Genomic DNA, 14,270 nt, shown 5'->3' with positions numbered 1-14,270 from the left:
TAAACATAAGTTTACATGTAGATTAAACTTAGTGTAGCCTTTAAGATCCCTTGAATTTTCGAAGTGATATACAGTTAAGATAATTCCATATCATTAGCAATATTTCTTCCCACCTGAAGCATCAGGCGATTTTTGAAATCTTTAATTACGGACGCTGATTCTTTTTGTCATTAGAAATAAAAGAACTAGTAGCCATGCACTTATATTATATCTGGTAAATAGCCTCATTTATCAATAATTTTCTTCAGCTCCTCGAGGTAAGTAATTAACTGCAGCCTCAGTATCAACATCGGTTTCGTTCGTAATTTTAATGTTTTGTAAATCAAAGAGCTCCTTAAAAATCTCAAAGCAGCTTTTACTAACCGAAACCGATTTTGCGTAAGGAGTTGCATTTTCTTTTATCTTCAAAACATCATAAAAACTTTGAACTTTCGTTTGAATAACTATTGTGTTTATCAGTGCATTAGTCCTAGTCTCATCGTAAAGCCACACACGCAGTAACCGTTTCAAATTAAGCATCACATTAGATCTAAGGAAAATAACAAAACAAAAGTAAAACAATGCTTAGATAGATAACGAAGTAGCTATTTGAGCACTTGATTTATTTTGTCTTTATTATCACATATTGTTCTTACAATAGAAGCTGTAGGCTCTATTGTTTTAGCAATAGGACTAAGGTTCCCCCACTACATTCGCCGCTCCAAATCTTTGTAAAACATCAATTTTCATATTTTCCGTAATGCCTTTATGACTCCTTTTCATATTTCTGCCTTCATTTCTACTTGACAATGTCTTTCTAGTCATTTTGTATAAGGGTAATGAGCTATACTATACTATAGTACAATATTGCGACGCCTGTAGACAAGAAGTTTAACACCAAACAGCAATACAATGGAGTCTTAGGAAATTAATGGTGTTCTGTGTCGGTAAGGTAAAAATTAATGGTTTTGTTACTTCAGACACAAGAGTGGATGTGAAAAATGTGCGGGTCGGTGGAGTGATGTCAAAAGACACAAACCTAAACCATTGTAACAACACACAGCAAACGAGCCAACTTAGCAATACGCCAACCATACCAACGCATCGACACACTAGCTCGTACCAACCCAGACTATGCACAGACCTGACCTGCCCAGCACGAGATCACACAAACCGCGCCGGCACTCCGCACCAACACAACCAACCCAACACCGACACAGTTAACCCTCACCAACGTGTCCAACCTACACAAAAAAAAACGCAGCTAACCCACGCTAACCCGGAAAAACCCACCACAAACCCCACACAAACCAATTATATGAACAACAAACTGCCAGATAATCAAGCATGAAATCAAATCAAATCAAAATACCAATAAACAAATAAATCAAACAACAACAACAACAGCAACAGCGACGACGACGACGACGACGACGACGACGACCAGAGCAGCAACATTAAAAGAAGCAGCAGAAGTTGTTATTGTTAATATCGATCGACTACTCTCTATGAAATGGTCGTTTCTACCAACAAATTGCTGGCTTTGCTATTTTTAAATATATATTTCAACATTCTTATGTCTGTTGCCAAAATGGTTTTCTTAAGCGGATATTATGTTGTATGTGTGTCTATGTGCGTGTGTATATATATATATATATATATATATATATATATATATATATATATATATATATATATATATATATATATATATATATATATATATATATATATATACATAGCTATGCATATATATGCATTTATATAAATATATATACATATATATTTACATATAATATATATACATATAATGTGTATATACATACATATATATACATATGTGTATGCACATATATACGTACATATATATATATATATATATATATGCATATATATACACACATATATATACGTGCGTGTATATATATATATATATATATATATATATATATGTACATATGCATACATATATATTATAATATGCGGGTGTGCGTATGTGTGTATGTCAATGTAACTCTTTGTAGGTATGTAACTATGTGTGTACATTTATACATAATCGTACATGTGTGCGGCTGTTTAAGTATTTAGATGTAATTCTGATACATAAATGGTAGTTGTCGTCTCTCTGTTGATGATGTTCATATTCTGCTTTTCTATCCTCTTTTCTTTGAAAGACTAGTGTCTTTTTTGTCATGGCCTCTCAGGATGATGAAATATGACAAGAGCAAGACCTCTCGCCTTCGATTCACCGACAGCGCTTCAAAATAATCCGTAGCCGTGCGAGTGACTGCAGAATTACTGCCGAGAATAACGTGGAAGTATGCTCTGAGTGAGGCAAAGAAAGGTTCGCTGCCCGTCTGTGATGCCAAGGCATTCGAATTTTGATTTGCACTGGGAAATATGTGGGGCAATAAATTCCGGCTCATCGAATTTTATAGGGAGAAACACTCGTGCGATATGAGTGCCTCTCGCTAAACGCTTCTGTGACATGAGTATCACTCACTAAACGCTTGCGCAACATGAGTGCCATTCCTAAACGCTTGCATGACACGGGTACCACTCGCTAAACGCTTGCGTGACATGAGGTACCCTTCGTTAAACGCTTGTGTGTTATGAGTACCACTTGCTAAACGCTTGCATGACACGAGTACCACTCGCTAAACACTTGAGTGACATGTGTGCCGTTCTTAAACGCTTGCGTGACACGAGTACCACTCACTAAACGCTTGTGACATGAGGTGCCCCTCTTTAAACGCTTGTGTGATATGAGTACTACTCGTTAAACGCTTCTGTGACATGAGTACCACTCATGAGCACCACTTCTGTGACATGAGCGCTCGTTAAACGTTTGTGTAATATGAGTGAGTGATACTCGCTAAATGCTTGTCTGACATGAGTGCCACTCGCCAAATTCTAATGTAAGATGAGTGATATTCCCCAAAATGTTTGGATCTGTTAAATTAGCGACAAGCATATCTAAAGACTACAAGCATCGCAGGTTTCAACACAGAGTATTCTTTGCCCATGATTATTTATACATGTAAATACTCACGTAAGTACATGTAGTGGATTCTCTTGTCACTCTCCACGTATGAGGGTTCAACAGTCTAATTGTTAGACTCCCCAGTGTTGATTTGTATTCAGAGGTGAAGGCTTGTGTAGGATCAATCATACTTTTGGGAAATGCTGATAGCAGAAAGTTGGTGCATATACACACATACATACATACATACATACATACATACATACATACATATATATATATATATATATATATATATATATATATATATATATATATATATATATATATATATATATATACATACATGAGAAAATATTTGTGAAAATATCATTGACTCTATTATTATCTCGTGTAGCAATTTAAAAAAGATAATAACAGAATCAATAATATAGGCGATTGCAGCCCCCTACCAAGCATCAAATAGTTGAAGGATTGAAATTATTGAAAGGACATACGAAGTATGTCTACCTGCTGGAAATAACAGTCAAAACTCTTATCTAAATAAGAGTTTTGACTGTTATTTCCCGCAGGTAGACATACATAGTATGTCCTTTGATTAATTTTAAACACACATACACACACACACACACACACACACACACACACACACACACACACACACACACACACACACACACATATATATATATATATATATATATATATATATATATATATATATATATATATATATAAAAGCAGTGAAGGCGCATGACTTAGTGGTTAAGGTGTTGCAGTCACGATTACGAGATCGTGGGTTCGATTCCCGGACCGGGCGATTGTGTTGTGTCCTTGAGTAAAGCACTTTATTTCACGTTGCTCTGCGATCATTTCGACGTTTGACATGTAGCACCCGTTGCACCTGTACAGGTAATGTCGATCTGATGGAGGGAGTGATCTTATGTCTGTACAAACATTTGATCACTATAAACAAATTGGAAATTAGTTTCCCCAGCAGATATTTGCATAATCTTTTATTCTTTACTCGTTTCAGTCATTAGACTGCGGCCATGCTGGGGCACTGCCTTGAAGAACTTTTAGTCGAATGAATCAATCCCAGTATTTATTTAATTTTTTAAAGCCTAATGCTTACTCTATCGGTATCTTTTTCCGAACCACTAAGTTACGGGGATGTAAACACACCAACACATGGTATGAATCGGCGGTGAACGATAAACACAGACACAGAGAACCATCACCATGTCTATCTATCTATCTATCTATCTATCTATCTATCTATCTATCTATCTATCTATATACATACATATTCATATATATATATATATATATATATATATATATATATATATATACACACATACATATACATACATACATACATACGTACATACATATATACATATGCATACATAGCACAACACACATACATTCATGTATGAGTATCCGCGCATATATACCCTGTTGATGTCTAAATTGAGGGCTAACATCCGTCTCTTTGTCCATTGGTTGAAAATAAATAAATAATTAAATAAATAAATAAATAATCTTTTCTACTTTAGGCACAAGGCTTGAATTTTTTGGAGAGAGAGACAATCGATTAGATTGACCCTAGTACGCAACTGGTACTTAATTTATCGACCCCGAAAGGATGAAAGGCAAAATCGACCTCGGTGGAATTTGATCTCAGGGCGTAAAGACGGCGTGCTAACGTTTCTGCCAGCTCACTAATTAAGACTGTCACCATTGTTACCATTATCACAATTTCCATTATCCCTAATTGCACCGCCATCACTATTACAATCCTCATCACTGTCTGTATGGTGTGGCTACATGGTTGAAACGTTCGCTTCGCAATTACGTAGTCCCACTGCGCGGCAACTTGGGCAAATGTCTCCTATTGTAGCTTTTGGTCTATCAATGCTTTGTGAATGAATTTAGGGGAAACTGCGTGGAAGCTCGTCGTATGTGTGTGTGTGTGTGTGTGTGTGTGTGTGTGTGTGTGCACCTTGGTGATTGTCACCACCACTGCTTCATTTATTTATGTTCTCATGTCATAACAGTTCGGCAAAATAGATCGATAAAATAAGTACTGGACTGATTTGTCTTTAGAATATAAAGCTTGTCCACCTTCAAATTTCGCCCGGTGCTATCCGGCAGTAGTATTATAATTCAGACAAGTACAAGGATGAAAGAATATATGTATACAAGCATACATACGTTTGTGTGTGTATATATATATATATATATATATACATACATACGTTTGTGTGTGTGTGTGTGTGTGTGTGTGTGTGTGTGTGTGTGTGTGTGTGTGTGTGTGTGTGTGTGTGTGTGTGCATACATATATATATATATATAAAACCATGCACACACACATATGTATATAACAGATATGTCTGTTAAAATATATATTTGAAATATATTTAAAAATAGCGAAGTCAGCAATTTGTTCGAAGAAATGTTCACTTCGTAGAAAGTAACAGATCGATATTAGCAATAACAACAACCTCAACTTCTACTGCTTCTTTATGCTGTTGTTGTTGCTGTTGTTTTTGTTGTCGTTGTTGTTATTGTTGCCACTGTTGTTTTTTTGATTTGTTCAATTATTTGTAAATTGATTCTTTGATTTGATTTGATTTTATTTTTGATAATTTGACAGTTGTTGATATGATTGGTTTATGTGGGTTTGCTGGTTTTAGTGTGGTTTGACTCTGTTGGTGTGGGTTGGTTGGTTAAGTTGGTGATTGGTGCATTAGTATGATTGATGTGTGTGGTTTTTTCCGAGTAAGTTGGTTGTGTTAGTGCTGGCTGTCAGTGTTTGTATGGGCTGGCTAGGTTGATGTGAGATTCCTGGTTTCTTTTGCTGCTGGTGAATTTGAATTTTGCGAGTTTCTTGAGTTACAGTATTGGTATATAGATGTGGGTTGTCTGGAATTGTAGTCTGGTGGCGTCTTGGCAAAGTTGGTGTGTTGATTAGCAGGTTGGTGAATTGGCAGGATTGGTTTCTTAGCAGGTTGATATGTTGGCATGTTTGAAGTGTTGGTTGCATGATTGGTGTGTTGGCAGGGTCAATTTGTTGTCTGTACTGCTGTATTGTTTAGTTGGTAAGTTGACAGGATTTTTGTATTAGCCTGGCTGGTAAGTTGGCAGAATTGGTGTGTTGGCGAGCTGGCAGAAACGTTAGCACGCTGGGCGAAACGCTTAGCGGTATTTCGTCTGCCGTTACGTTCTGAGTTCAAATTCCGCCGAGGTCGACTTTGTCTTTCATCCTTTCGGGGTCGATAAATTAAGTACCACTTACGCACTGGGGTCGATGTAATCGACTTAATCCCGTTGTCTGTCCTTGTTTGTCCACTCTGTGTTTAGCCCCTTATGGGCAATAAGGAAATAAGAATTGGTGTGTTGGTAGTGTTGGTTTGTTGTCAGGAATGCTGTGTTGCTTAGTTGGTCAGCTGACAGGTTGATGTGTTGGCTTGGTTACTGAGTTGGCAGGCTTTGTGCGTTGTTTTGATGAATTGTTAGGATTAATAAAATGGTTGGCAGATTTGGTGAGTTGGTTTGGTTGATGTACTGTTTAAATTATAATTGTTGCTCAGGAGAAGAACAATCCTGTTCCAGAAGACTTCTGACAGAAAGCTTTCCAAATGTGACGATCCTGCTTTTTTATATAATTAAGAAACAACGCATAACAGTGTATCTTTAATTTTTTTAGTGACTGGTGTGTGATTTGACAAGGACAGCAATGAAGATTATAATGGTGACTGAATTCTGGTTCTATGTTCTTTTCTTCAACCCCTGAGCCAGTACATCGCCTTCATCGTGTTCTTTAAACCCTTCACCATTTCTCTAACGAACTCGTTGTTTCTTCATAGAACAGTGAATATTAAGTTGATCCAGCAAGGTCTTCTCTTCGTATACCGTACACGCCTTCGGTTTAGGTTCATTTGTTTTTTTTTTGGTATCTTTTTTTGCAACCCCGTCTACAGAATCAGAAACTGTAAGACAATAAGGCAGTACTACAGGGAGGAGACCCTTCAACCTCCTGGCATTGAGGATTACGTGAGTTTTCCGACATCTTGGAGCTGCCAAACACTAATTTCTCGGTTTTGTTGTTGCTGATGTTACAGTCTCTGCTTTCCCATCTCCCTTGGGCTGGAGGCTCTCATGTAGCACTTTCTTCCGCACTCATAGCAATTGGGCTTTTGGCCCAGCACCAAAAGTCTAATTCGTTTTTCGCTCTGTACCCATATGGAAATATTGGGCTTCGTATAATTGTACCCCAGTGTCACTTTGATGGCATGCGATGCTCTCTCACTCCATAATAATACTAATAATTATCATTATTATTTCAAATTTTTTTGCTACATGGGTAGCTTGGGGAAGGTGTGGATGAAAGGCAAAGTCGACCTCGACGGAATTTGAACTCAGAACGTAGCGACGGGCGAAATACTGCTAAGCATTTTGTCCGGCATGCTAACGACTCTGCCAGTTCGCCGCCTTGATAATAATAATAATAATAATAATAATAATAATAATAATAATAATAATAATAATAATAATGTTGTTGATGATGATGATGATGATGATGATGATGATGATGATGATGATGATGAAAATAGTTGATCGTGTTTCAGGATCTTAACTGATTGGTAGTGTCTTCATGTACATGTTTTGTCTTGTAAAAGATGGACTACAGCAAATATTCTGCTCATTATCTCAGATTTGCTTGTCAGTTGCTTGATCTAAATCAGTTGGACATCTCCCTGAGCGGCTGACAATATGTGCATCTCTTTCCATGAGCAGGAGTAGTGGTGGTGGTGGGGGTGGGGGGGGGCATCATAGTCATGTATTGAGATGGATTCTTTGGGGGTTTGAATAATTCACCTCTGGAAACATGGGTGTTTCGTTTATCATACTCAAACAACCCTCATTCAGGGACCTTTTGCGCGGGATGGACTACTCGACCTGAAGAAAAAATTCCGTGCCCTACTTGCAATGTCATGTACAATTTATCTTGATATGAGGCCATCAATAACGTATGCATATCACTGTGATGCATGTGCTTAATCAAACGAGTAAGGTGTGCGCCCTAGTCAGGTGAGTAGTCATGATAGGTATATTGGAGTTCATATATTTGTACCCCAGTGTCACTTTGGTGGCATACCCTGCTCTCTCACATACTACTACTACTACTACTACTACTGCTACTACTACTACTACTACTTCTGCTACTACTACTACTACTACTACTACTACTACTACTACTACTACTACTACTACTACTACTACTAATAATAATAATAATAATAATAATAATAATAGTAGTAGTAGTAATAGTAGTAATAATGATAATGATAATGATAATAATAATAATAATAGTAGTAGTAGTAGTAATAATAATAATAATAATAATAATAATAATAATAATAATAATAATAATGATAATAATAATAATAATAATAATGATAATGATAATAATAATGATAATAATAATGATGATGATAATACGTTCTTATATACGACGAGGCTAGAATAATGATGATAAATGCTCTAAAAATCCCAAAAGTTGTTGTTTAGTAAATGTCTGAGTAATTTGTCTTTTCTTTTTTATCAGGACATTTTTTCTACCACCATCTTTAATCCCAGAATTTACATACCAGCATCAGGAGAAGCAGAAGCAGCAAAAATAGAAAAAAAGTAAAAGTTGGATTAATAAAACTATATAACAACAAGGACGACGTTAACAACGGTAATAATCACAACGACAACGCCGAAAACCAAGCCTACGTCTACCCTCGAATACACGTAGAAATAAGGGACTGATTAAAAAAAAACCAAAAAACAAAGGGAAGGTAATTGGGCTCAAGTGGTTCAAAAACAACTATAACAACTATACAATTACAACACCAACAACCATAATGCCAATAAAAATTATGGTAGCAGTAATATACACAAGAGAAAATACTAGTATATACAAGAGAAAATACTAAAAAAAAAAAAGGAACAAAAGTGAACACAAGAGAAAATACTAAAAAAGGAATAAAAGTGAGAAATTGGCCGCGTGAAGAGCAATAATAACAAAAGCAGCCAACAATAACAACATTGATGATATTCATGACGACAAGAATAAGTATTGTAGCGACAAAAAATATTAATAAATAAAACAATAATTAAAATAAGGGGAAATAATTAGCTCTGAGAGCAGCAACGAGAATAAACAGAAAGAGTGGCGTGAAAAGCAGTAACGACAAGAGCAGCATCAACCAGAACATCAGCAACAGAGGTGTATCTTATTCAGTGATACGTCTCTGTCTAGCTACACACGTTTCTGTGTGGATGGATACAACAAATAAAGGGAGATAATTAACCTGAAGATTTACAGCAGCTGCAACGATAAAAGCAAAATCAAAAACGGTGGCGACGACAACGACGGTTAGGTTGCGAAATCTAGCTTCGGTACAAGTCATATATTACCACCAAGAACTACACACGCTTTAATGTGGCCATATTTTATAAAACAAGTGGAATAATCATTTATATGAGCCGCAACAACGGCTAAGCAGCATATCTTACATCAATTCTAACAAGGTATTCCCAACTTGCACCGATTTTACAGATTTCTGTTTGGAAATACATAATAATAAACATCGCCATGGAAGCAGACAGCCACAATCTTACGTACGACCGACTCTCGGACGATTTAGACGAGAGCATTGGTGATTCGTCGTCACACTCAGCAGACATGCGCAGCTGGCGCTCAGTCCCACTTCTCGCTTCCTCCGAAAGACACCGCTTTCAAAACAACGATGAATTAGCTGACCACAGATCGAAGTCCATGTCACATTTCCCTCTCGGATTTGAACTCCTCCAGACAAGTGATGACATGGATGAAATGAGGTCTGTTAAACCGATAAACTATCTATCTATCTATCTAGCTAGCTAGCTAGCTAGCTAGCTGTCTGTCTGTCTGTCTGTCTGTCTATCTATCTATCTTTTATCAGTGAATGCTTTTTATTCAAGAAAACCCAAAATAATTTCAGTCATTCTAAGATCTGTTAATTACGAGTAAAACTATGATTTTCAAGGCGATCAAATGAGATTGAACTATGTCTAGAGTAGTCTTCGTACACATCAAAGCACTCCCCAGCCAACTTTTAATCCATTTGAATTTCGGAGTTGCTTCCATTCTCATTATTAACTGACGAGTTATCATTAACACTATTAAAAAAAAAATTCATTATAGGGTATTTTAATAAGTTGTTATATCGTTTTTTAAAGTATATTTACTATGTTAGACTTCACTGATGTATATACTCTTCGTATATGTATGAACTTATATTGTTGAAAATGCTTGACCAATTTGTATATTGTATATTTGTTATCGGAGTGATTAAATAATTAATAAAAATGTTATATACAGTCGGCATATATTAAAAAATCTAAGATGAATTTAATGTAGTTAAACAACAGTTTATAACATCCGACAGTGAACAAATATAAAGACATTTCGTTGATCTCATATGTTAGTGAATCGCTAGAGTTGTTGGATAGAATGCCTTGCGGTATTTAGTCGCGTGCTTTTACGCTTCGAATTCAATCATGCTGTCGACTTTGGCATTGATATCTTTTGGAAGTGATAAAATATGTACTAGTTGAGTAATGGATTTGATATGTTCGTGCATACGACATCAAAATTGTTTTTGGCCTCGTCCGCGAATTAAAAATCTGCTTGTTGGTATATCAAACATGTTTTGCATACAACTGAAGCACCTCTTTACGTTATTCCTGTTGACCAACTGTAAGAATATGTGGCTGTTTCGGAAATGCTTGTTAGAAAAGAAGAGATTTCTTGCAACATTACTTTTAAAACAAATGTCGAATGATAGATTGTTTCCATACTGCATTCTTCTCTCATTTGTATTTTAAGGCAGATTTATTGTTGTTTATGGTGTTAGTAAAAACTATCTTTTTCACACATAGAATTACATTGTCTAGACCAGGGGTTCTCAATCATTTTTTTTATCTATGGTCCCCTTTGATTACTGTTTTACTATTTTATTCTGGTGAACCCCATCCCTTAGCCATTCGATAATTAAAAACTAGTTTTATAGAAATTTCTTTCAAAATTCTTGTTTTGTTTATCACACATTCCCTTGAATAGGCTGATCTACGCAAAATGTTAGAGAAAAAATCTGTTTCTTGCAATAGTAATACATACATCTAAAGCAAAATTTTTCAGGGTCCCTTAAAATACTATTGTGGATCCCCAATTTACTATTTTGTTGCTTGGACTGCCAAAAATATTTTATGAACCCTGATGGGCTATATAAATCCTGGTTGAGAACTACTGGCCTAGATGATAGGGTTAAATTGCGGGATATTTAGCAGCTATCTCTAATAAGAGAGATCCGGTTCTCCACGTCCTTTTCACACGTGAGGTTCCCCAGAAAGATACTCCCAAGGTATGAGAAGTGTTCAACTTCTTCTAGGGGTCGGCCGTTGATGCTAATGTTCGTGGGTGGACTGTTCTGGTCTGATGCAGGTTGGATCAGTGTCTTGGTCTTTAACGTGTTTACCTGCATCCCGGAGCGTTCGTAAACCGCGTTGTAAAGATCGGCCGTCTTTGTAGGCCATCTGCGATCTCGCTCCGGGTGGCATTGTCGTCGGGATACTGCATCTCACGGACTGAGATGGCAGAAGTAATCGTCTTTGCGCGGAGACGTGCGAGATTGATGAGTTCGTCGTCCAAGCGATAGCGCATGTTGATGGATGGGGAGTCTAGTGGGATTTCCTTGAATGTGGCGACCATGTACAAAGAGAAACAGGTAGGTGCCAAGACGCATCCTTGCTTAAGTGATGGGAAACGGGTCTGTGAGGGCATATTGATGGCACACCCTACCGACCATGCCGTCGTGAAGGGAGTGGACCAGGGCAATAAAGTCCTCCAACATTCCTAGATGAACATTGCAGATTCTTGTTTTTCTTGACACTTCTCCTGAAGTTGGCAGGTACAAAAGATCATGTCGATTGTGCCTCGAGAGGGTCGAAAACCGCACTGGGACTCAGGGAGAACGTCTTCCGCGAGGATGAGGTGGCGATTGAGTAGGATACGGGTGAAGATCTTACTTGCAATACTCAGGAGTGAGATGCCCCGATAGTTGTTGCAAACCTTTCGGTCTCCCTTCTTGTAGATGGTGATGATAGTTGCATCGTGGAAGTCGTTCGGGAGGGTCTTGCTTTTCTAGATCTTGAGGATAAGGGGCGTCAAATGATTTCTCAGCTCAGGACCTCCGTGCGTGAAAAACTCAAAGGGGATGTTGTCTGGTCCTGGAGCTTTGCCCGGATTCATGCACCCGAATACCTTGTTGAAATCACACACACACACACACACACACACACACACACACACACACACACACACACACACACACACACACACACATATATGCACAGACATACACATACATACATACATGCATATATACATACATACATACATACATACATACATACATACATGCATACACACATACACATACATATATAAGTATATAAGAGAGTAGAGTCATAAGTTTAATGACGCCATCTTACAGTGTTCCAGTGGAGATAATGGTCGAATTAGGCAATCTAGAGTAGTTAAGGTTTCTAGGTCTCACTTCGTCGGATACCGCCTGTGGAACCCAATAAAAGAAAATTTCGACTGAACTTCGCAGGTTTATCACTCTTCGATACATAAAAATTCAGATAGAGTTCTAAATACTAGTCAAGTCACGTCCAGAATAAAAGTAAACCACACACACACACACACACACACTTATGGAATGAAGGTTAGTTTTTAGCGGGGCATTTAAGTTTGTCTCGACTGCTTTGTACATCAGTATTGCATGCTTCTGTATAATTTTCACTGTGTGGGTTGTTATTTTTTTTATAAGGTTTTGTGATGCTATTGTGTAAAATATTGCTCTAAGAATCTTTGATTATTCCGTAAACAAAAGCTTATTGATTTGTCTGCGAATATTAATACGTTTTGAGGAGAAATTTTATAGATTTTAAATTCGAGCCTAGTTTACGCAAGAATTGTTGTTTCAATATGATTATAAATGCTGTTACTGAATACATTAAGAAGAACATGTTTAAAAGCTTTCTAACTTTTGCTGTTCGCTTCTCTATTACGTGAAAGTAAAACTACGTATCTTTTGTGTTCTATAAATGGTAGAAGTAAGCCTTCAATGAATGATTCTACGTAGATTTCTGGAGGGAATTAGACTACATTTTTATCGACTTTTTCATTTCTGTTCAAATGTTTGTAGTTTCGTCTCCGCGTTTAAATATCACTGTACTTTGGGTATGATCAACGGTGTGACGGCGATAGAATGTTGGTTTTGCTTATTTGTAAGCACACATTTAAACACACACACGCGCGCGCGCAGATGTATATATATATATATATATATATATATAGATTAACTTGCGTGTATTCTGTATATATATATATATATATATATATATATATATATATATATATATAAATATAAATATGTATATATATATATATATATATATATGTATATATATATATATATATATATATATATATATATATATATATATATATATATATATATATATATATATATGTATATATATATATATATATATATATATATATATATATATATATATACATGTATGTATGTGTGTGAGTGTGAGTGCGTATGTATATATATATATATATATATATATATATATATATACATATATGAATATATATATATACACTCATATATATACATAAACATATAAATATATATGCAAATAGATATGTTTGCATGCATATATACGTACACATACACACACGCATATGCATAATTGAATACATATATATCTCTCATCTCTTTTAATTTCTGCCCTTCATATATACTTGTGTTTTGTGTGTGTGTGTATTTATGTCTCTTTGTGTTTGCACTTGTGTGTGTGTGTGTGTGTGTGTGTGTGTGTGTGTGCGTGTGCGTGCGTGCGTGTGTGCGTGTGCAGATATATACATATATAAGTTGAAACATCAAACAATAGTTACAAAACTAGGTTGAGCTGAATAATTAGTTTTCAATTCTGTGCCAATTGTCTGACTTTCGAAATAGAAGTTTGGCTATAAACATATCATATTCTTCATAAACTGGAAAAAAAAATACGACATATATATATATATATATATCAATATACAAAAAACGAAAACAAGACAAAAATAACAAACAAACAACCTTTTATGACAATATAGTGAAAGCATACCAAATTCCCGCAAGGCAGT

General features: G+C 36.1%; 1 protein-coding gene across 1 annotated transcript in view; it reads left to right on the top strand.

The window, feature by feature from the left end:
- The window catches only part of LOC106876344 (N-acetylglucosamine transporter UNC93A), a 61,954-nt gene that overhangs the window by 23,671 nt on the left and 24,013 nt on the right, over positions 1 to 14,270 (top strand). Inside the window, exon 2 of the mRNA XM_014924845.3 lies at positions 8,580 to 9,862. Within this exon, the coding sequence (XP_014780331.2) occupies positions 9,618 to 9,862 (245 nt within the window). The 5' untranslated portion in view covers positions 8,580 to 9,617. The remainder of the gene's footprint in view (positions 1 to 8,579; positions 9,863 to 14,270) is intronic.

This window comes from Octopus bimaculoides, chromosome 6, assembly GCF_046866305.1.
Source record: "Octopus bimaculoides isolate indiv1 chromosome 6, ASM4686630v1, whole genome shotgun sequence".
Lineage (NCBI taxonomy): Eukaryota > Metazoa > Mollusca > Cephalopoda > Octopoda > Octopodidae > Octopus > Octopus bimaculoides.
This window is presented reverse-complemented; position numbering and strand designations above follow the sequence as displayed.